This window comes from Hoplias malabaricus, chromosome X2 (assembly GCF_029633855.1).
Source record: "Hoplias malabaricus isolate fHopMal1 chromosome X2, fHopMal1.hap1, whole genome shotgun sequence".
In the NCBI taxonomy this organism is placed as follows: Eukaryota; Metazoa; Chordata; class Actinopteri; order Characiformes; family Erythrinidae; genus Hoplias; species Hoplias malabaricus.
The window spans coordinates 52393894-52416659 of NC_089819.1; the positions used below are offsets into that span (position 1 = coordinate 52393894).

Here is a 22766-nt window from a genome sequence, read left to right on the forward strand (position 1 = left end):
CAGCACCACCGCTGCTCCTACACATACACACACAACATCACAGCTTCAGACAAGGGTGACTTTGGATCCTGTTCAGGGTCTTGGTCTCCGGCCAAACACACAAACCCACTGTAAACAGTTCCACACAGCTATACTCTATAAATGTGCAGTTTTTTTTTGACTGTGGGAGGAAAACACCCAATAGTAACCCTCACAGACACAGAGAAAATACACCTCCCAGACAATGACTCAATGCAGGGTCTGGACCCAGAACCCTAGAGCTGTGTGGCAGCGACACAATGTGCACCAGCACCACGCCGCCCCACGTCACATTTCAGTAGCTGTTCATAGTTATTGACAAGCAAATCAATAATAAGCATTGCCATCACAATGTAAATTAATCTGAATGTGAGCACTATCTTAGTGCATCCAACAAAGAAGTGGAGGGATGCACGCAGGGACGGAGAACACGGAAACACACTGAAAGCTTCAGGGCCAACCACTGATAGGTTTCACAGTGACCAACACGGACACACATAGGGTCCGACAGAGTTAAAGCTGCTGAGTGTGTGTCTGAGTTACAGAGTCTCTGGAGCGCTTGTTAAATGTGGGGTTCTCTGCTCTCACACCATGGGCTGGAACTTCAGTTTGGCTCTATTTTTAAACCTGCTCTGGGAGGCGTTCCCCATTGTATATTGTAATTACACAGCTAAACACATTGTTAAACTTCCCACATGGGTTTATTGGCCAAATATGGGCACGGAGAGAAACGGAGACGATGCCAGGGCTGCTGGTGTTTCCTGTGAACCCCCTCAGCCTCGTCCAGTGGCCGTGATAAGACTGATTACCCCTCAGCCAAAACAACTGCCCCTGGACAATGTCGGCTTTTGTATTCATTAAACCGAACTGTATGTCCAGTCTGGCCTTTTGTGGCAGAGTTTTCATGATAGACTGATAAAGAGGTGACGAGATGTCACTGGTTTTTGGGAAATTCTCTCTGTTCTCCCGCTGTCTTTTGCCTCCTCCAGTGGGGGGTAATATCCTCTCTAAATAGCTTCTTCCGCTTGGTGAGAGAGTGTGTGGTAATGAAACAGGTTCCCCAGCTTCCGTCACCATTGTATTCACAAAACAATGGAAATCGAGCCACTGTGAGCCCATGTGGTTATGGATGAGGAACTCTGAAAACAGTAAGTGCAGGAAAGAGGACCCAAAATGAATAAAGAATTATAGAATCTGAGACTGAATTGGAATGATGGGTTTTTGGGGCAGAGTTTTTATGCTAATTAATCGCCCGGAGGAAACCCACGCAGACACAGGGAGAACACACCACACTCCTAACAGACAGTCACCCGGAGTAAACCCACGCAGACACAGAGAGAACACACCACACTCCTCACAGACAGTCACCCGGAGGAAACCCACGCAGACACAGAGAGAACACACCACACTCCTAACAGACAGTCACCCGGAGGAAACCCACGCAGACACAGAGAGAACACACCACACTCCTCACAGACAGTCACCCGGAGGAAACCCACACAGACACAGGGAGAACACACCACACTCCTCACAGACAGTCACCCGGAGGAAACCCATGCAGACACAGAGAGGACACACCACACTCCTCACAGACAGTCACCCGGAGGAAACCCACGCAGACACAGAGAGGACACACCACACTCCTCACAGACAGTCACCCGGAGGAAACCCACACAGACACAGGGAGAACACACCACACTCCTCACAGACAGTCACCCGGAGAAAACCTACACTTTCATATCACACTACACTTTCATTTCATATTCACTGTGGTATAGAGCGTAGACACTTAATAAACTTAAGGTAGACACTTAAAAAAACAGTACTAATACAATTTTAACGCCCTTGTGTTGATCTAACATTGATTTTTTTTTACTTTCCATTACACTATCCATTATTAAAGTCTTCACTTTACTGCTAATACAGTGTCATTGTAGCTGAACATGCTTGGAGGAGAGCACTAGCTGTCTAGTTCTTTTACAGTTAACAGGTGCCTCTTGTATGCTATCATCACAGGTATGAGAGAGAAAGAGTTTTGCTCTCTTTACTGTTCATATAAATTAACTTGACTTTTAATCCTAACCCAATACCGGTTACACCATCTGTCCACAGCAACAACGGACAACAAAATGGTGCCAACTGTGATGCTAGCACTAGCTCAGCCAGCAGACTGAAATCTCAACACACCCCAGGACAAGTTGGATTCGGACCGAATAGATATGTCCAAGCCTCATCATCCAAGATGATCATCATCATCTTCATCTCCCATAGACTACAACATGAGCTGAAAAAGAGGTCTGGTAAACTAAAGCACTAGGGAAAAGGACCATTAAGAACAGTGGTCTGTATCAAACGGCCCATTTCACCATGGCCACCTTTAATAATATGTTTTCATGGGAAAAGAGCTATGCTGACCACACACTGCCTGGGCAGCAATTTCACGGAGGGCTTTGTTTGCTAATCTGCTTCATCACGATTCCACTTCCAGTGCCTTTATGTGGTCCAACCCTGCTGGCAGCAGATCGCTGGACAAACAAACGAGAGGAAAACTGCTGAACGAGGAGACATTCACCATGAGGTAAGCACTACAGTGACCAGCACGGACTCAGGTGACCAGCAGGAACACACACACACACAAAAAAAAACAAATGTGGGCAACAGAATAGGCCTCTATTCCTCTCCACTCTATCTCTGTGGAGAGATGGCATCCAATGAGCACTCCATTCCACCTATAGGAACTGATAAACACACACACACACACACACACAGTTTCCAGTGACACTGGGTGCTGCGGACCTGCAGGTGAACTTCCTGATCTGAGGAAGCAGCAGAAACAGGAAGGTGGAATAAATAGCACTGCTGCACTTTGTTTTCTTTCTAAACGCACACTGCAGCGAATATGCAAATATCCTCCCAGAGAACTGGGACTGGAAAGTGGAGCTATGCTGAATTGTCAAGATGGGCTCCAAAAATTGTTGCAGCATCATCAAAGCCTGCTATTTTTCTATTTTTTTCACCGTTCGAAAAAACACTAGCTGCACTGCACACTTTACAACTCACTCCCTTTGAGCCGCGCAGCAAATTAGCAGCTAATTTTTTTAACCAAATCCTATGCATTACTATTTTTTTCCATTCTACACAGTTATATAAAACACATGTCATTAAAAGACACTAATGATAATTATAATCACTTTATTGGTCACTGTGCTCACACACAGAGGAACTTGTTCTGCGCATTTAACCCAATCCGTGCTGTGAAACACACATTTACACACACACACTAGTGAACACTAGGGGGAAGTGAACACACATTCCTGGAGCGGTGGGCAGCACAGTCGGAGGTTGGTGCCTTTCTCAAGGGCACTTCAGTCATGACCTGCCAGCTCTGGGGATCGAACTGGCAACCTTTCGGTTACTCGCGCAGTTCCATACCCACCATGCCACGGCTGCCCCAGAAAACACACTCCTGTCAGCTGGCTAACTGGCAGCAGCCACCATCCAAATCACCAGGCTAGGCAAGTTAGGCCTGTTCCTTTCCCTTCAACAAAGCACAAGTCATTAAGTGTCCGTTCCAGTCACTCGCATGAGGTAAAATCTTCTCTCTCTATCTCTCTATCTCTCGGTCACATGACTCTATCCTCCACCATATGTGCATTACTGTCATAACTGCATGTCCATTACAATCACTTCTTATGTAAAAGAAAGATGTAATCAGTTCTCATACCTGATGATGACACACTGGTTTTCACGGTCAATCATCATGTTTCTGTACATGTTGTCTGCCAGTGCATAGATATGAGGAGGGTTTTCATACTGAGCCTAAACAGGAAAAAGTTAAAGAGAGTGATAAAGTGAGAGAGAGAGAGAGAGAGAGAGGGAGAATAATTGTGATAATAAGAGCTTATTTGAATCCTGATTACATTTTATTTATCACTATTATTTAACCTACAATAACTAGTTTACATATTTTATTTCCTTCTATCAGTGTAATGTGTTTCTGCACAGGACCCACTCTAATTTGCTTTACATTAAGTTGCACTACAACCAGTAGTGAACCACCACAGGCCAGATATGTTACAGAATTAAACCAAGCTCGATAGTGAGACTGGATACAGAACCCATATCATCTTTGATACAATAACGGATGATACATAAATAAAAACTCTGCAGTCTAAGTGTGTGTATCCAGTCTGGACAGCTCTCTGTGAGAAGGCCAGGAGCAGTTAAAATCGCACTGGAACATGTTGTTCTGTGGAGATAGTGCCAGGTGACTTCACTGCAGAGGACAGGTCTGTGCTGCATTCCTCCAGGCTCTGAGAATGTAGTGAGTCAGTATTCGCACCACACCTAATTCCTCTAAAACTCTTTCTTCTGTTTTGAGGTGAAAATCATTAGCTAAGAAATTATTAGTCCCTCCTGTCCCTGTGGCTGTAAAACTTCACTTTCTGGCTCTTGTACTGATAACTCTCACACAGGGGCCACAAGACTTCTACTGAGTACCGTATGTTTAACAGACTGAATTACATATCGCATACGGTTCTTCCAAGCCATTTGCAAACTCCTCTGGGGTCAGATGACATGTTTGGTTGATTTTCCGAATGATAAATACATATCAGCTACTAAGAACACTCTCCTAATCACTAATATTTGCTGAAATATTTCTTTAAATATCCCTGGGGGTGGGGCACATCCTTGTTTTCAGGTAGAAAGTCACACAAACATGAAATGTGATTGAGCTTTTCTTGGTCCAGACAGAACACTTACGGCTCCTTGGTACAACTCCACCTCCTTGTCCGTGAAGTAAGGCATCTGTTTAAAAGGGTTAACTGAGATGAGCACAGGTCCGATGTATGTCTGTGTCACACAGGTCAAGGCTTAAACGGTCATTTGCTCAAGGCGTTTACACATTATGTAACATTAGTGCAATTCGTTTCCTATGTTAGTAACCTTTTAAACCCTAAGGCAAGGGTTCCCAACTTTTTACGACCATGGACTGGAGAACCCTCCCCATATCTGACAGTCTGAGGGAGGTGAGCACTTCTGGAGCAGTCCAAAAAATTTACATTTGTGCAAAATAAGTGAAACAAGTATGTGCTTGTCTGATTTTCATTGCTGATGCTCAAGGTCATCCCAGTGCTTGTGAAGCATTCTGCGCTGGTGCTTGGCTGCTGAACAATGAACTGTAATCCATTGTATTAATACTCAAATATAATTCATTTTAAACAAAACATATTGTATAATCGGGGTGGCACGGTGGCGCAGCAGCTCCGGGTGACTGTCTGTGAGGAGTTGGTGTGTTCTCCCCGTGTCCGCGTGGGTTTCCTCCCACAGTCCAAAAACACACGTTGGTAGGTGGATTGGCGACTCAAAAGTGTCCGTAGGTGTGAGTGTGTGAGTGAATGTGTGAGTGTGTGTTGCCCTGTGAAGGACTGGCACCCCCTCCAGGGTGTATTCCCGCCATGTGCCCAATGATTCCAGGTAGGCTCTGGATCCACCGCGACCCTGAACTGGATAAGTGCTTACAGATAATGAATGAATGAATGATATTGTATAATCGCTCTTAGTATATTGGCCACTACTGTGTAAATAGTTCATCCAATCACATTTGTGCATTAGTGGATTGTTACAAACACAAAAAACCTAAGAATTTCTTCACTAAGCTGAGTTCTGAGGTATACACACTGGAGACAGCAGTGCTGAGTGTGTGTTGTGTGTTAGTGGAGAACTCCTGGCTGATGGTCAGGGGTTTTAGAAGGCATCGCTTTTCTTCTGCAGCCGCAGTAGGGGGGAGCAGTCGAGAGAGAGAGAGGCAAAGAGCGCAAATAAAGGAAGTATTGAGCTTGACTCATGCTGACCTCAGTCCCATACGCTGCTGACTAGAACACTGCAGCACTGTGGCTATTTTCTGACCACAATCACGGCCTGTTTTAGGGTTAAAGCTTCGTCCGCTAAGACACCATAATCCTAATAAGGCCAGAGCAGTTTATGACCGATGAGGTTTCATGGAGAACTCTCAACGTTTTCTGCTGAAGGGTCATAGAAAGAGCCAACAGCTCAATGCGAACACAGAGGCGATCACTGCCAAGAACATTGGTTTCATATTTTATATAGCACAGATATAAGCCACCACTGCCTGGCTCAGCTCTGAGGCAGCACAACTTTCACAACCTCCCAGAAGCTTTGATAAAAACACCGTCCAAGGTTGTGGGAAAACAACTGGGTTTGCAAGAGTCTTAATATAGCTTTCACAGCATTACAGCCCAAAACAGTGTTCGTGCAACCTCCAACAGTGAGTTAATGAGGCCAGGTGGCCTTACAGGGTTCAGGACTACGACTGAATAGCCATGTGAACACATTTGAAAGCAGGTAGGAAACAACATTAGGGTTTAATACAGTGGGTACTCTCTAGAGCAGAAGTCACCAAATGAAAACCTTTGATCCGGAATCCAGGCCGGGATTTTACAATGACCAGTGGATATGACACTATAGTTGGCCAGTCAGCTGCATTAGCGCTTGTAGCTAAAGTGTCATACCACTGCCATTTTAAAACCCTAGAGATTATATTCTATGTCTTCAGTGAGGGAACACATTTGTTCCATGTTCCTTTTGTTATCGTATAGACTAGCCCTGCACTTTAAATCTGGTTTTAACTTGCTCCCACCACTTCCCCTCAGGGGAATCCCTTATGCCATCTTAAGGGCCGCTCCCGTTCTGTATGAACTGAAGTGAAATGTGCTAAATTGGACTTTGGGAATGAGTCAACGCTGATGTCCACTTGAGAAGCATGTACACCTCTTGTGATCATTCATTGGAATCTTCACCTTTTCAGTGTAGAGAGTCATTTGAAGTCGTAACGTGTAAATCACAAAAACATCAGCTCAGCGGGATTCATGTTTGTGTTTGTGCTGAGGGTGAGTGTGTTCTGAATGAAAAACCCGCTCCTCCTTGCCCCTCCTCTCCTCACACCGTGAATGGCCGCTTGTGTGATGTAGGCGCTCACATTTCCTAATGCTCAGTGGGAGTGTGTGAAGGCAAGTATAAATCAGAACTGAAAAGCAGCTTAGATACTCAGATGTTTGTAGTCACCCCTTATGCTGAGAGAATTCAGCCACTTTACGGTGCACTCTTGGGCTTTATAATCTCAACAGGAAAGCACTGACCAACAGAATGAGATGCTCTGAAGCAGCTGTTTACGGTCACCACACTCTGGGCCAAGTATGGCTTAGAGACCCATAAAAACCCAAGCTCTGAATATTCAGTGTAACGCTGTTCTCTGCAGAGTTCTCTTGCCCACGCTTGTCATTGGGCATGGTGCCCTTACGTTCATGTGTGGCTGTTCCGGAGCATCCCATTTCCTTTCAAGCTTTCCTACAGAGTTCATAGAAGCTGTGATTTCACGACTGAATATGTGTCCACTGTAAAAAGAATTCACTGATTATAAGTGGTGCCTACAAACTTTAGAAGCGGTGAGAGCTTTAAATGTCAATGTTTGGCTAAGCCTATGCAGAGTCTAATCAAGATCCAATCTATACTGCGGTGGAACAGATCCAACCCCACAGACTAAGAAAAGCTGCAGGAAAACATTCTTCATTTAAAACTCCCTACATTACTGCAGAGAGCTAAAGAAGCGCACCCTGCTCTGCCCTCGGCTCAGCGCAGTAAGATTCCCAGTCAAGATACCTCTGAAATATTAGATCTAAACCCAAAATGACTTCTTACTGGACGTTTAATGCATTGTTAAGGGAGCCATTCTTCACTAATGGGCTTTCAGTCCTTAAATGTTTTACTCTAAGCCAAGGGAGCATCTGATTTCCCAGGAATATGGGGATAAACTCAAGTGAGTCATGGGGGGGCATTGCAATGCTGAGGGTGGAATAACAAAGGATACGAAAATATAGTCGTCCATGTATCTCTTCTTGAGGTTCTCCACGATGGCGTCCTCGTTGATTTTGGTGAGAAGCACCATGTCGTCCACACCGCTCTGCTTGACATTGTGGCTCTGCCAGTGGTACCGGTAGTGGCCCCGGCTTCCCTGTAACAACACACACACACACACACACAGTTCAAAATTTGAAATCAGATATTTGAAATTAGACCAACAAAAATAAACGTATAGGATTTAGGACATTTCAGGGTTTACACTGGGTTTCAAACAAGAATATTATAATCAGACAATGTATATTTGAATAAATTATGCATGGTGGTGCAGCAGGTAGGTGTCGCAGTCACGTAGCTCCAGGGACCTGGAGGTTGTGGGTTTGAGTCCCGCTCCGGGTGACTGTCTGTGAGGAGTGTGGTGTGTTCTCCCTGTGTCTGCGTGGGTTTCCTCCGGGTGACTGTCTGTGAGGAGTGTGGTGTGTTCTCCCTGTGTCTGCGTGGGTTTCCTCCGGGTGACTGTCTGTGAGGAGTGTGGTGTGTTCTCCCTGTGTCTGCGTGGGTTTCCTCCGGGTGACTGTCTGTGAGGAGTGTGGTGTGTTCTCCTGTGTCTGCGTGGGTTTCCTCCGGGTGACTGTCTGTGCGGAGTGTGGTGTGTTCTCCCTGTGTCTGCGTGGGTTTCCTCCGGGTGACTGTCTGTGAGGAGTGTGGTGTGTTCTCTCTGTGTCCGCATGGGTTTCCTCCGGGTGACTGTCTGTGCGGAGTGTGGTGTGTTCTCCCTGTGTCCGCGTGGATTTCCTCCGGGTGACTGTCTGTGAGGAGTGTGGTGTGTTCTCCCTGTGTCTGCGTGGGTTTCCTTCGGGTGACTGTCTGTGAGGAGTGTGGTGTGTTCTCCCTGTGTCTGCGTGGGTTTCCTCCGGGTGACTGTCTGTGAGGAGTGTGGTGTGTTCTCTCTGTGTCCGCATGGGTTTCCTCCGGGTGACTGTCTGTGCGGAGTGTGGTGTGTTCTCCCTGTGTCCGCGTGGATTTCCTCCGGGTGACTGTCTGTGAGGAGTGTGGTGTGTTCTCCCTGTGTCTGCGTGGGTTTCCTTCGGGTGACTGTCTGTGAGGAGTGTGGTGTGTTCTCCCTGTGTCTGCGTGGGTTTCCTCCGGGTGACTGTCTGTGAGGAGTGTGGTGTGTTCTCTCTGTGTCCGCATGGGTTTCCTCCGGGTGACTGTCTGTGAGGAGTGTGGTGTGTTCTCCCTGTGTCCGCGTGGATTTCCTCCGGGTGACTGTCTGTGAGGAGTGTGGTGTGTTCTCTCTGTGTCTGCGTGGGTTTCCTTCGGGTGACTGTCTGTGAGGAGTGTGGTGTGTTCTCCCTGTGTCTGCGTGGGTTTCCTTCGGGTGCTCCGGCTTCCTCCCAAGGTCCAAAAACACATGTTGCTAGGTGGATTGGCGACTCAAAAGTGTCCATAGGTGTGAGTGTGTGAGTGAATGTGTGAGTGTGTGTCACCCTGTACACACACTGGCGCCCCTCCGGTGTGTTATTGCCTTGCACCCAGTGATTCTGTATGGACTCTGACTCATCGCGGCCCTGAACTAAATAAAGTGCTAACAGAAAGTAAATAAATGAATGAATTGATAATAATAATACATTTTATCTAAATCGCAGAGCTTTCAAGGCCAATATTTTAAGCATGAATCAACAAAATCAGTGCCAAAATTCAAAATATATATCAGTGTTGACACAAATTCCAGCATGTCGTCTAAATTTAAGAGCCTTAACAGGTGTAGCTTATTAATGTTATTAATGGTTACTGGAAGAATTAGCTTCCCCAGCGTGGCACATGTGTATTCAAGTTCTCCGTCCCTATCTGGGATGTGGGTGACTCAAAAGAAAAATGATTCATGCTGCTATTTGACCTCTAACAGTAGCCAGATGATACTGACTCACTGACCATGATGAACGACACACTGAGACACATCCTTGACAGAGAGAGAGAGAGAAAGAGAGAGAGAGAGAGAGAGAGAGAGAGAGAGAGAGAGGAGGAGGAGGAGAAGCAGCAGGAGGAGGAAGGATAAGTGGAAGATCTAAGATCAAAAGATCTAATTGCAACATCAGGGGAATGTTTCTGCAAGACTCTTGACCTCGCACATTTCTCCAGGTCAGAGTAAACAAACAGCACATCTGCTACGGCCTGAGAAAACAGACGCTGTTGGAAAAGTGTCTGTATGTAAACTGGATGTGGTCACTTCACTGAGTGGACAGTTTTTCACACTCTGACCAACGTCAGCAATGAAGGCATGAAGTCATTCATTATTCGGGACTTCTTACTCACTCTCTACTGTGAGGATCTGATGGCACTCAGCCATGTGAGCATTAGTAATAAATGATTAGTTCTTCAACTCGTGCTAAAAGGCATTGTATAGAGGTCCATCACTCCAGAGAACACAGTTCCACTGTTCCACAGCCCAAAGCTGGGGGTCATTATATTACTTTCTATTCCCTTCTTTTCTATGGGGAAGAATGAACTTTTCTACTAGGTTTTTAAAAATCTTTGGACATACAGAGGAGGAACTGAACAAGTTAGAGCTATACCTTTATTATATTTGAAAGAAGCAACTTTAAAGGGGACGTATTCTTCCTCTTTTCCACAAGTAACGAGATGTCTGTGACCTGCTTTGGCCAAAATACCACAAGGATCAAAGCCCACAGCAGCGTTCTTCCCCTGTCGAAACAGCCCTGATCAGAACCGCCGTTTCAGCACCTGTTCTTATAAACGATAATGAGCCGCCTGCTGTTCGCCTCGACCCCGAGTGCACAGCTGTGAGGAGGGAGGAGCAGAAGCCCTCGGTTTTCGCTCGGTTCGGTCAGTGCTCTTATTTCCCCATTCTTGTTGTGTCTGCTTTACTTATCCTTGCCCTCTCACGTAAAGGTGGGTCCAACGCCGTGACTGGAGAGTCTCAGACGAGGGACCAGGACTATTCTACAATCTCTGCACTCTATGTAATAAGAAGCGCAAAATCAGAATGACTCATTTTTTCCTGTTTTCAGATTTACGCAGCTGAGAGGTCCTGATTCACAGTGTGTGGGCGTGTGCTCCAGATCCTCAAATTAATATCGACATGCACAGAACAAGTGTTGTTTTTCATAATACGCCCCTTTTTAAAATTAAATATAAAGGATATTTAATATCGATCAACTGTATCAGCGAACCAATACATCAGACGGGCATGACGTCAGCGTCCTCAGTCAAATACTGTTTCACCACTTCTTCCTGACATTGTTCCATCGTCTCAGTGGCTGCTTTGAAGCACTGTTTTGTTCATTCCTCGGCTACACGACGTCTCTCCGCTCCCTGGAATGCTCGGACACTGTTGTGGGATATGATGCAGAATGGAAGACATTTCAAATCTTCCTGATCCTCCATTCCTCAGTCTGGAACATCAGTAGCAGAGACGAGGCGAAACGTCCTCCTCACACTAAATGAGCCGAAATGAACTCGCAGCTCCAGCCTAAATGAACTTAGTGTGGTGAAAGGAAACACCAAGTAAGAGCACTGTAAATGACAGGAAAATAAGAGGAGTACAGTAACCACAGAGCACTTGGCTGGAGCGTTATTATCGCGGGAGGCTATGGGCCAGCTGCGTTTTACCAGCAAAATAAATACCTCCCTCAATTTACAGACTTCATTTTTGCATGGACTACAATGAGGAATGTTAATGCCTCTGCTTGCTCTTCATCGTGTGTGTGTGTGTTTTCCACAGTATCCATGTTGCGAATCACAACTTGATTAATTTTCCAGACGGTAGCTATTATCATGTTTTACAGCACAGAGCAGGAAAATGGGTGAACAGTGGTGTTGCAATGTTTCAGTGATGTCAAGTGATGGGAGCTCATTAGCACCTGAGGAGGATGAGCTGTAAACAAATGGAACATACCAAGTGGAGCTGGGGAATACTAGGCTGCATCAGAGGTACGCTCTTAAAAATAATGATGCTACAAAAGGATCTTTGAGCTTTGCCACAGAAGAACCACTTTTGGTTCCATAAATAATCATTTATTAATACGTTTAAATGGGTAAAGAACATTGATGAGTGAATGAGTGGTGGATTTTTAAACCTTTAAACGTTTCTTCACATCTCTAAAACAAACATGGTTCTTTATGGAACCAAAAGCGCTTCTTCTATGGCATCACTCACCTTGCTAGCACCTTGATTTTTAGGAGTGCAAGGTTTTCCAGGTTTTTTATGCATGTTTAGAGCCAGCTTTAATGGATTATAATTTATTCCAGGCATTCAGCAGTGAACACAGACGGGGCAGATGATGTAAACCAGTAGAAGAGCCAGTAATAATCACAGTGAATCAAATTTTAAAAGGACGCTCTGGCCACAGTAGAATTTCTCAACTTAAATTGAAAACATATTTACTCATGTCCTACACTTTTAACAAAGTTGAAACACCCTTCTGATGAAGGATCTTGAAGGTGGGAGGTACATTGTAGGAAACTGAATGTTGTGTATTTTCATGAATGTAGCTAAGGAAGTCAGAGGGCCACAATGGTTACTAGGTGCTTATTGTGCTGCACTGTTCTGCTACACACACATATGCTACATAAACATACCCTTTAAAAAATCGACATCTTATAAACGCTAATGCATCAGCATTGGCAGATGTACTGTACATACCAACACTGGCTCCCTGTAACTGCCCCATCCATCCATCCATCCATTATCTGTAACCGCTTATCCAATTTAGGGTCGCGGGTGGTCCAGAGCCTACCTGGAATCATCGGGCGCAAGGCGGGAATACACCCTGGAGGGGACGCCAGTCCTTCACAGGGCAACACAGACACACACACACATTCACTCACACACTCACACCTACGGACACTTTCGAGTCGCCAATCCACCTGCAACGTGTGTTTTTGGACTGTGGGAGGAAACCGGAGCACCCGGAGGAAACCCACGCGGACACAGGGAGAACACACCAACTCCTCACAGACAGTCACCCGGAGCGGGAATCGAACCCACAACCTTCAGGCCCCTGGAGCTGTGTGACTGCGACACTACCTGCTGCGCCACCGTGCCGCCTGTAACTGCCCCAGAATTCCTAAATCAGGGCATCCCTATAATTTATCGTTGTTATTCCGCTGCATGGCTAGGCCTTAGAGCATCTCCTAACTCTGAATGTGTTCCGCACACTAGGACCTCTGGCTGTATTTTTTCTCTGACAGGCCTTTCACAGCAACAGCGGAATGTGTGTATGGTAGTGGCCTAAAAACCTCTGTGACGCCCAAATCCTCTCCCTCTGGGAGCCTCGGTCCTCCACCACATGTTCCTGATAGAACCGGAGCCAAAGCAGCAGCTCCTGCAGCTCTCGGCAGCACATCCCTAAGCTGCGTGAGAACACTCAACACAGTGGATACATCATTCCACTGATCCCCTGACTTCCAGCGATCCATAGCCTCTCCGGCTGGTGTTTGTACTGAGCATGGAGACCTTAGACTCATGTGCAGCTGCTCCAGAACATCTCATTTCTTTTCACACTTTGCAGTGGCGACAAACTGCGAGCACAACTGAGTCTATAGGGAGTGTACCTTTGGGTATGTGAGTGTACTAGTTCTAAGTGGTGTCCACAAGCTTTGGACACATGATGTATGTCAGTGTACAGTGTAGTATCTCCTCCTGCATTATTCCTATACGCATCATTTCTGCTCTCTGGGGTGGCACACATCAGAAAACTATGTCCTGGAGTCACCAATGGTGAGGTATTCACTGTTACAGACAGATTAGAGAAATACAGCTAGGCCCACATCACATTTCTTATTCTACCCCTACCCTATCAACCTCATATTTCATATTGTACAGTCACTACATATTATAATGTAATTATTTAGGCAAAAGGCACAGTTCAGAGAGCCCAGGGGCAGACAGAGTGGTTCTACAGGCACAGCTTTGTTTGTGAAGAGCTTATTTAGGAGGGATATGTTGTTGTGGAAGGACTGGAAATCCGTAAACACCAGAGGCAAAAGTTAAGAATGTCTCTGTGGTTCACCCTCTCAGAACATCATAACTTAGGACAAATTCATCATACAGGGTCACATCCCAGAACTACCACCTCCCCCCCACCCCCACCGCCCAGGCATCAATTATGTGTTAACACAGAACACTGAACAGGAACAATGCGCCCTTTAAAAATAAGGAAGTTTCCACATTTAAAAGCAGACCAAACTAATTTTCCTGAATAATTACATGCTCTTTGTTTATCGCAGAGACCTAGATTCAACTTCTCACTTGTGTTTTATGGCACAGACAGACCATGAGCACCCAGGGGGTGAGGTGTTTTGGTCAATGCCATTTCAGTTGTGAATATTGAGGGAGGAGAAAGTGCTATTCTTTCACTTCCCCACACCCCGTTTTCCTAAGGGTCAAAGGGATTGAACCTGTGACTTTTGGGTTTCTAAGCTTTAGGCCTTGGCTGCTCCCACAGGTTTGTTACAGAGTGAGATTAGATTACATCTTTTATTCTCTGACACACGATCCAGCTCTGCCCGATGGCTACAGTGGAGCGTTGGGTGCGACAGGTGTCCATCACTAGAGCCGAAGATATAACAGATACAGTAAGATCATTTCACATTTCATTCATAACTTGTCAGCAATTTCTGATCATTTATCCTCCAGTTTCTCTCTGGAAAATGTGGTAAATATCTGAATGTTTCTCTCTAAGAAATTGCATGATTTTGTAGCCACAGATGTTTTGTACCACATCCAGTGGTTTTGGTGCACTAGTATCCACAGTAATTCAATCAAAAATCTGGTTCAGACCAGACCAAACCAGTCCAGACCAGTAACGTCTAGACCAGCGTAGATCAGTCCAGATCAGACTTGTATTTATTCTTGATCATTGGAGTCTCAGTAATGTTAAATATGAATGTTTATTAAACGATGACTAATGGAAACACACTGTGCTCTATTACAGTTTTTTACGGTCCCTGTAAACTCTATTTTCAACCCTATACAGAAAATCCAAGCTTCACCATCATCTGACACCAATAAAGAGTTTCTATTCCAACCACCTTCACCAAACCCGTACAACACACACTGCCACCTGGGGCACGTGAGTCAGATGAAGTGGTGATGGATGTCCTGAAGTAAGTGCTTCTCCAGGCTGCACCACGGCACAGTTAAGTGGGTCACAGTGAGTGTGAGGGAGGGTTTGTAATGTACATCTCATTGAGAGAGTGTACAAAAACACCATCTCTATGGAAGCAGCACACACTTCCCTAACAGCTCTGGCAGAGTGTGAGCACCGAGCTTGGCAGCTGCGGTTGCATGAGTCTTTATGAATGGAGCAAAGCTGTTATTCGTCCAGAAATGAGCATATTCAGCTACATCTAATAAGCATCAACTCTTCAAATCGAACCCTTCTATCAGCTTCAAAAAATAAACAGAACCTTTAGCCAACCTTCTCCACTAAGCACCAATCTCAGCTCAAAAGATTAGCGCTCGCTTCAGCCTTTAAACGTGAGGATAAACCTAGGTCTTTCTCCTCTAAAGCACTAGAAGGAAGCCATTTCCCCAAAATTTAATCCAGCAGCATTTGAAGAATTTCAGCAGCACCAGCTCCAGATCCATACAGTCAGGCAGTTCCCAAATGCAAATTCCATTGCCTTATATGGCGCGTGTGGAGCGGAGTCGGGCCCGGGCACAGGAAATGGCTGCGTCTGATTCAGTATCACAGTCAGGCGGCACTTTTTTCCCTCCCCTTAAGAGTTCACTCCGCTTCCCAGACATCTGGTTTTCACACCACCGCCTGTTTTCATAAAGCAGCTCTGAATGGGGAGCCTAAGACAGGGGCAGGTTAGTCCGGGAGAATAGAGATGTTAACCCTTTATTAACTGTACGATGTTGGAGAGCAGAGAGACTGAAAACAATAAAACATGCTACACTCCAGGAATTAAGAGGGATAACAGAAACAGTCCGGGAACCGTCCTGTAATAAGAGCAAGCTGACATTTGGAAATCTTGGAAGACTAAAAAAGGCTGACTACACGCTGGTGTTTGGTTTATTTTTATAGTTCCAAGTAAGTTGTGTTGTGTCTGTAACCACACCACGTCATCTGTGCAACCTTAATAAAGCCTTGATTTCTGTCTGAGCAGATTCTGGGGAAAGTTCTTGGGACGTTTACAAAGTAGATTGGCATGTCTGCTGACTTTGCAGCCTCCTTGTTCCAGTTCCAGAGGTGAAATCTGGACTCCAAACATGTCTTCCCTTATCAACTCTGTCTGGAGTAACGGGAACACTGAACAGGTTTGAATTTTTGCTCAACCACACCGTTAAACCAAGACCCTGACTGTTGTGAAGTAATCAAATAACAACCAGAACAGCTTTTATAACAACCTCATCTCTATCCCTGGCAGCGGCGCTGGACAATATGAGGCGCAGAGGGTTGAGGTTAGGCTGAAAGACCACTTCGGACCCCAGTGTGGTCCAGAGATGAAATGGTAAATGAGGTTTTGAGCCTGAGTCGGTTATTAGTGTAGCCCACAGTCTTTTCAGGTTCCATTACAGGGCTCAGGAACGAGGCACGTTCAGCAAAAAGAGAGGGGGGAGATCTGTAACTTGATGCTGTACCCACAAATTAAACAATAATGAATCAATAAATCACTAATACAGAGATTGATGGCACCTCATATCGCTAGCTGTGACTATAGCGCCAAAAATAATAGTTCTAAAATCATAACACAAATGGACACAGTCATGTGGTGGTGGAGGGTTTGACCTAATTTCCTCTGTACCCTCGAAACAAGAGAGTGGTGAACTCTTACAAGTGGATTGCGGGGGGTCTTTCATGGGCTTTGGACAGATGACCACACACTTAAATGTAATCGTTCAAGATCCTTAATACCTACATTGTGACTGCCAACAATCGGCTTAGACCTCCAGCTCTGCTGTTGGGACCCCTGTGTGGGGGAGGGGTGAGGTCTGTCTGTTTGAATATCCTGTCTCCTTCAACCTCGGGGTCCACAGGTCACTAGCAGGTCTGACAATAGCCTCCTGTTAGACCTTAGCTGTAATACGCTTTAAAAGGGAATAGCTCTATTCAAGTAATTAAGTAAAGAAAGCAGCATTATCCAAATGGCTTCATGCTCACTGGTGCCTGCAAATTGCATTCACTGTTAGTAGAAATTTAAGTATGTCCCAAAGGCATGGTGGGTGCAGCGTAGTGAGTAACACCACCTGACCACAACATGGCCGAATGGGGTGATTCCCAGCTTAGGTAAATGCACAATGCCACAGCAATGTGCATCCTTGGGCAAGACTCTTAACACGGCCTATAACAGGATTAAATCTGTAAGACGCTCAGCACCTTTGAGTCTGTGATCAACTATAAATCCATCAGTCCCAAACCTGTTTGCTCAACAGACCACTATAATCTTAAGTGGTTCTGGAAAATGACTGACAGAAATAGCTCCAGACTGGCCCCGAGTCTCGATGGCACACTCTGTGTCTGAGAGGCATCAGCCGTCAGCTCTGAATCAGAGGGATTATGACTCTGTTTTCAACACCGTACCAGGGGAGAAGGTGCCAAAGCCTGGCAGCAGTGGAAAAAACTCTCCACACTTGGATAAAGTGTTCTCTCCACCACTAAAACTCACAAAGAAAACAGAAGAAGAACAGGTTCTCACACTGGAATCAATCTGAATCAATCTGAATCCAGTCTGTCATACTGACACGGGGTTGTTCCAATGACAACATGCTCGAGACTTCCAACACATCTCAAATGTATCAAATTCTTACTGAATAAATTCTTTTAAAATGACTTGGAGACCATATAAACTCAGAGAAGCATTCCTATAACAACTCTAATACAATAAGTTCAACAGTTTACTGTTTTTTTAATAAACTTGCCATTTATTCATTCATTCATTATCTGTAACCCTTATCCAGTTCAGGGTCGCGGTGGGTCCAGAGCCTACCTGGAATCATTGGGCGCAAGGCAGGAATACACCCTGGAGGGGGCGCCAGTCCTTCACAGGGCAACACACACACTCACACACATTCACTCACACACTCACACCTATGGACACTTTTTTGAGTCACCAATCCACCTACCAACGTGTGTTTTTGGACTGTGGGAGGAAACCGGAGCACCCGGAGAAAACCCACGCAGACACGGGGAGAACACACCACACTCCTCACAGACAGTCACCCGGAGGAAACCCACGCGGACACAGGGAGAACACACCACACTCCTCACAGACAGTCACCCGGAGGAAACCCACGCGGACACAGGGAGAACACACCACACTCCTCACAGACAGTCACCCGGAGGAAACCCACGCGGACACAGGGAGAACACACCACACTCCTCACAGACGGTCAGTCGGAGCGGGACTCGAACCCACAACCTCCAGGCCCCAGGATGTGTGGCTGCGACACCTCCTGCTGCGCCACCGTGCCGCCCACTTGCTATTTGTACATTTATAAATGTAAAATATTTGTACGTTTATAATGTAATATGAGGTCTTTATTGTATATTTTAATTGCTGCTAATGTATTTTTACTGGCTCCTAATGGATGCTTAAATAAATCAGGAGAACCTTGATATCAGAATGTAAAGGTAAATGTAAAATACCCCTTTGGTCACAGATTAAACCCCTAAATCTAATTCTATTTCAAAGAAAAACATCATCAAATGTTTTAAAAGTGGCTCAGATGTAACTCTACACCTTCACCTTCATTCAGTACCTGAATGATCAATCGTCAGAAACCTGCTCTGGCTGAATTCGCCTGTTTGAGACGACCTGTTAAACACTGCAGCCCATTCATTCATTCATTCATCTTCTACCTGCTTCATCCAGCTCAGGACTGCAGTGCATGTGGAGCATGTGCAGAATCATTGGGCCCAGGAACACATCACGTACAGAGCTCCAGTCCCTCACAGGGCAGACACTGCCGTCCTGAAGCAGCTGAACCACGGTGTTGACGGCTAACAAGGTTAAACACTTGACTGACACTGGAGGGGGTCTTCAATCATTCAGGGGGCTCACAGTGGTGATGGGCACTGCTGACAGTTCACTGGTGGCAGTAAATACAATGACTACATCTGTGATGTTCTCATGAACCCTGGTTTTTATCAACAATCTGAGTCAGTAAATGAGAGAATTATGAAATCACTGTTGAATCATCCAAACTCTTAAAGTGATTATCTAAACCTATATGTCTTTACAGTGAACGCTGAGCTCACCAATGGGAAAATGGGAAAAAAGACGACAAAGAGCATATTATATTGCGGCTCTTGTGCCCTGTACCGCCTGCCCATTTAAAAAAAAAATGGCACAGCCCAGCTACAAAGGAGGGGTCCAAATCTTCAGTTACATAATCCAGCTGTAATTAATCTGGGTGCTTATGTATGAGGTAAGGCACTGCTGAATGGCGGTCAGCCTGAGAAGCGCTGAAAGGGATGCAGGCGAAGGGTGGAGACGTCTCCAGAGACAATGTCAGCAGGGGAACTAAGGTAAGCCGAGATGGGAGTAGCTTCAGAACGTCTGGCTACCGCTTGGAAAACTCTGCTATTTTCAGCCCAGCCGTTATTATTCCTGTCCTGGCCTTTAAGCCGTGAAAAATCATGTAACACATTCGTCTGGAGAAGTGATTCTGATGATCGTCTCAGACAAGGCGATGAGCAAGTGTCAGCATCACTGTCTTTTTCAGGCAACTGGATGAAGATGAATCATTTCTGTATCCATCTATATCCATCGCTTCCTGTGGCCCTGTTTGTCCAGGCTAATATTACAAAGCCTTGGCTAGTTCCTCTGTAGCGAAAGGTCGCCTGGTGCATTTGGATCTATTTCGGTACGCCAGCTTCCTCTAAAGGCTTTTAAGCATCATCAGCAGAAATGTATTATTTTGTAATCCATCTATCTCCAGTACTTACTGTTGCAACATGCGTTGTTAATATGCAACTACACACTTATTAGAAAGTCGAAGGCAAAGCTCCCCACAGTTCCACTGCAAGCTGAATTCAAACAATCTGTACAGCTTTGGGGACTGATAACTACAGCCCTCCTCACGCAAGTGGTTAGCACAGAACTGAAGGATGGTGCGACATGCCTTGCCAACTCTTCCCTTAATAAAGATGGAGCCTTCTCTCATCGCGTTTCTCTGGACGTGAGTTGGTGCCATTGTGGGTGGTCCAGGATTCACTCCCAGAGCTGGGAGAAGTAAGAGCACATCTGTGGCCATGAAGGTTTGTTTTTCCAGAAGAATTGACCACATCTAATCATGTTGTATTTAGGAAAACTGAAATTTAAGGCCACTTCTGAAACTTGGCTGCAGCCTGATCTACTCTCACCGAAAATAGAGAGATGCATTGAGTTGTACATCATTTCCACAATCCAGGGATCTGCTTGAGTGGCTAGAAGATCCATGTTAGAAGGAAAATACCATGAAACATAATGTTGTGCTCACTTTGCTAAGGCGGTACACATGAACATCTTCTCACATCATGCCCTACACGCTTCTGTCAATAAAAGCTGAAACAACAGCCCAGATTTCATGGGACAAAACCTACGTAGAACCTGCTTCTCTTCCTTTAACACCTTTGCTCTGCTTGTTTTGGTTAATGCTTTCAGAATGAGGCAAGATTCAAAGCAGCCATCACACGCCACTGCTTCATTATGGGGAAGTAACAGAGGATGGGGAAGGGGCATGTGAATATGAAGTTATTTTTGGTTCGTTATCCTAAACAAAAGCTCCTACGTGGATTTGAGGTACAGAAATAAAATGCAGATGTTGGACCTGTGAGACCAGGTCGATTACTGATAATAACCACAATGTGACTGGATCATACCGCCAATATTTACAGTCAAGCCAAGCCACCCACTCTTCTGAAAGCCCTGCCATGTTTGACACAGTGGGGTGTGTTTAAATCATCAGTGGTTGACACACAGTGGGCTCTTGTTTCGAAAAGTGTGCTGGAAGGCCTCTTGGCTGCAGATGGCAGAACTTACAGTCTGTGGTCTCTGATAACTGTCCCATTTAAGAGATGAACACATGAAAACAGGACCCCACACATCAAACCCGTTCAGGAATAAGAAAGTGAACCATTGCTGGAAAACATATCTGTGTGTGTGTGTAGTGCAGTGTTTAAAGTATTTACACACTGGCCAAATATAACGCTCAGGCTCAAGAGAAAGCAGAACCGAGGGAGCAGGTCTCCAGGGTGGGGCAGATTTACTGGAGCTCCACACAGACAGAGGGCAGCTGGGTTTTTTCCAGAAACACTTAGAGACCCTTTCAGCGTGGGCCTTTTACAGCCTTCGCTGATAATGTGACAGATATCTCAGACGCAGACGGTAGAAAGGAAGAATCAGGCTTAGAGAGAAGTGGGGAGTGTGTGTGGGGGGTGGGGGTCAGACATCCATGGACTGGAAGGACGAGGAAAGAACAGATGGAAAAACAAACTGTGGTCGAATGGTTTTTACCTGGTGAAAATGCCTATTCCCTGAAACGGGACATGAGCCAAAAAAAAAAAAAAGATTTATGGTTCACTACTTGGGCCAAGTTCTTCTTGATTTAGAAAAGCTTGGAAGCATGGCCTCGTCTTTCTGGGAACAGATAGAGCTGTTTCTCCTTCACCACACTGTCATCACTCACAACTGCTAATGAAAAATCCCTCACTGAACTACACGCTCCCTCCAAAATGACATCAGACCGGGACCACCCATGTTCCCCTCTGTTCTGTACCTCTCCAGTGCAGACGATGAGGGGCGAGGGTCCAGCCTCACTCATTTACACCTGTGGACTGTTTCACACACTCACACACACCTGTGGACTGTTTCACACACTCACACACACCTGTGGACTGTTTCACACACTCACACACACCTGTGGACTGTTTCACACACTCACCCAGTCACTTACACATTCTCACACCTGTGGATAAATACACACGCTCACCCAATCATTCACTCACACACACATGTGGACTGTTTCACACACTCACCCAATCACTCACTCACACACACCTGTGGATAAATACACACGCTCACCCAATCATTCACTCACACACACACGTGTGGACTGTTTCACACACTCACCCAGTCACTTACACACACACACCTGTGGATAAATACACACGCTCACCCAATCACTCACTCACACAACTGTGGATAAATACACACAATCACCCAGTCACTCACTCACACACACACCTGTGGACAAATACACACACTCACCCAGTCACTCACTCACATACACACGCTCACCCAATCATTCACTCACACACACCTGTGGATAAATACACACGCTCACCCAATCACTCACTCACACAACTGTGGATAAATACACACAATCACCCAGTCACTCACTCACACACACACCTGTGGACAAATACACACACTCACCCAATCACTCACTCACACAACTGTGGATAAATACACACAATCACCCAGTCACTCACTCACACACACACCTGTGGACAAATACACACACTCACCCAGTCACTCACTCACATACACACGCTCACCCAATCATTCACTCACACACACCTGTGGATAAATACACACGCTCACCCAATCACTCACTCACACAACTGTGGATAAATACACACAATCACCCAGTCACTCACTCACACACACACCTGTGGACAAATACACACACTCACCCAGTCACTCACTCACTTACACACCTGTGGATAAATACACACGCTCACCCATTCATTCACTCACACACACCTGTGGACTGTTTCACACACTCACCCAGTCACTTACACATTCTCACACCTGTGGATAAATACACACGCTCACCCAATCACTCACTCACACACACGTGTGGACTGTTTCACACACTCACCCAATCATTCACTCACACACACCTGTGGACA

The 22766-nt window shown here is 45.6% G+C and overlaps 1 protein-coding gene across 1 annotated transcript in view; it reads right to left on the minus strand.

Annotated features, from left to right (window-relative positions):
* Positions 1–22766, minus strand: part of LOC136677416 (unconventional myosin-Ie-like) — a 73614-nt gene that overhangs the window by 37839 nt on the left and 13009 nt on the right. The window contains exons 2-4 of the mRNA XM_066654935.1: positions 7907–8050; positions 4783–4872; positions 3743–3837 (exon numbers count right to left, since the gene is read on the minus strand). Coding sequence (XP_066511032.1) covers positions 3743–3837; positions 4783–4872; positions 7907–8050 — 329 coding nt within the window. The remainder of the gene's footprint in view (positions 1–3742; positions 3838–4782; positions 4873–7906; positions 8051–22766) is intronic.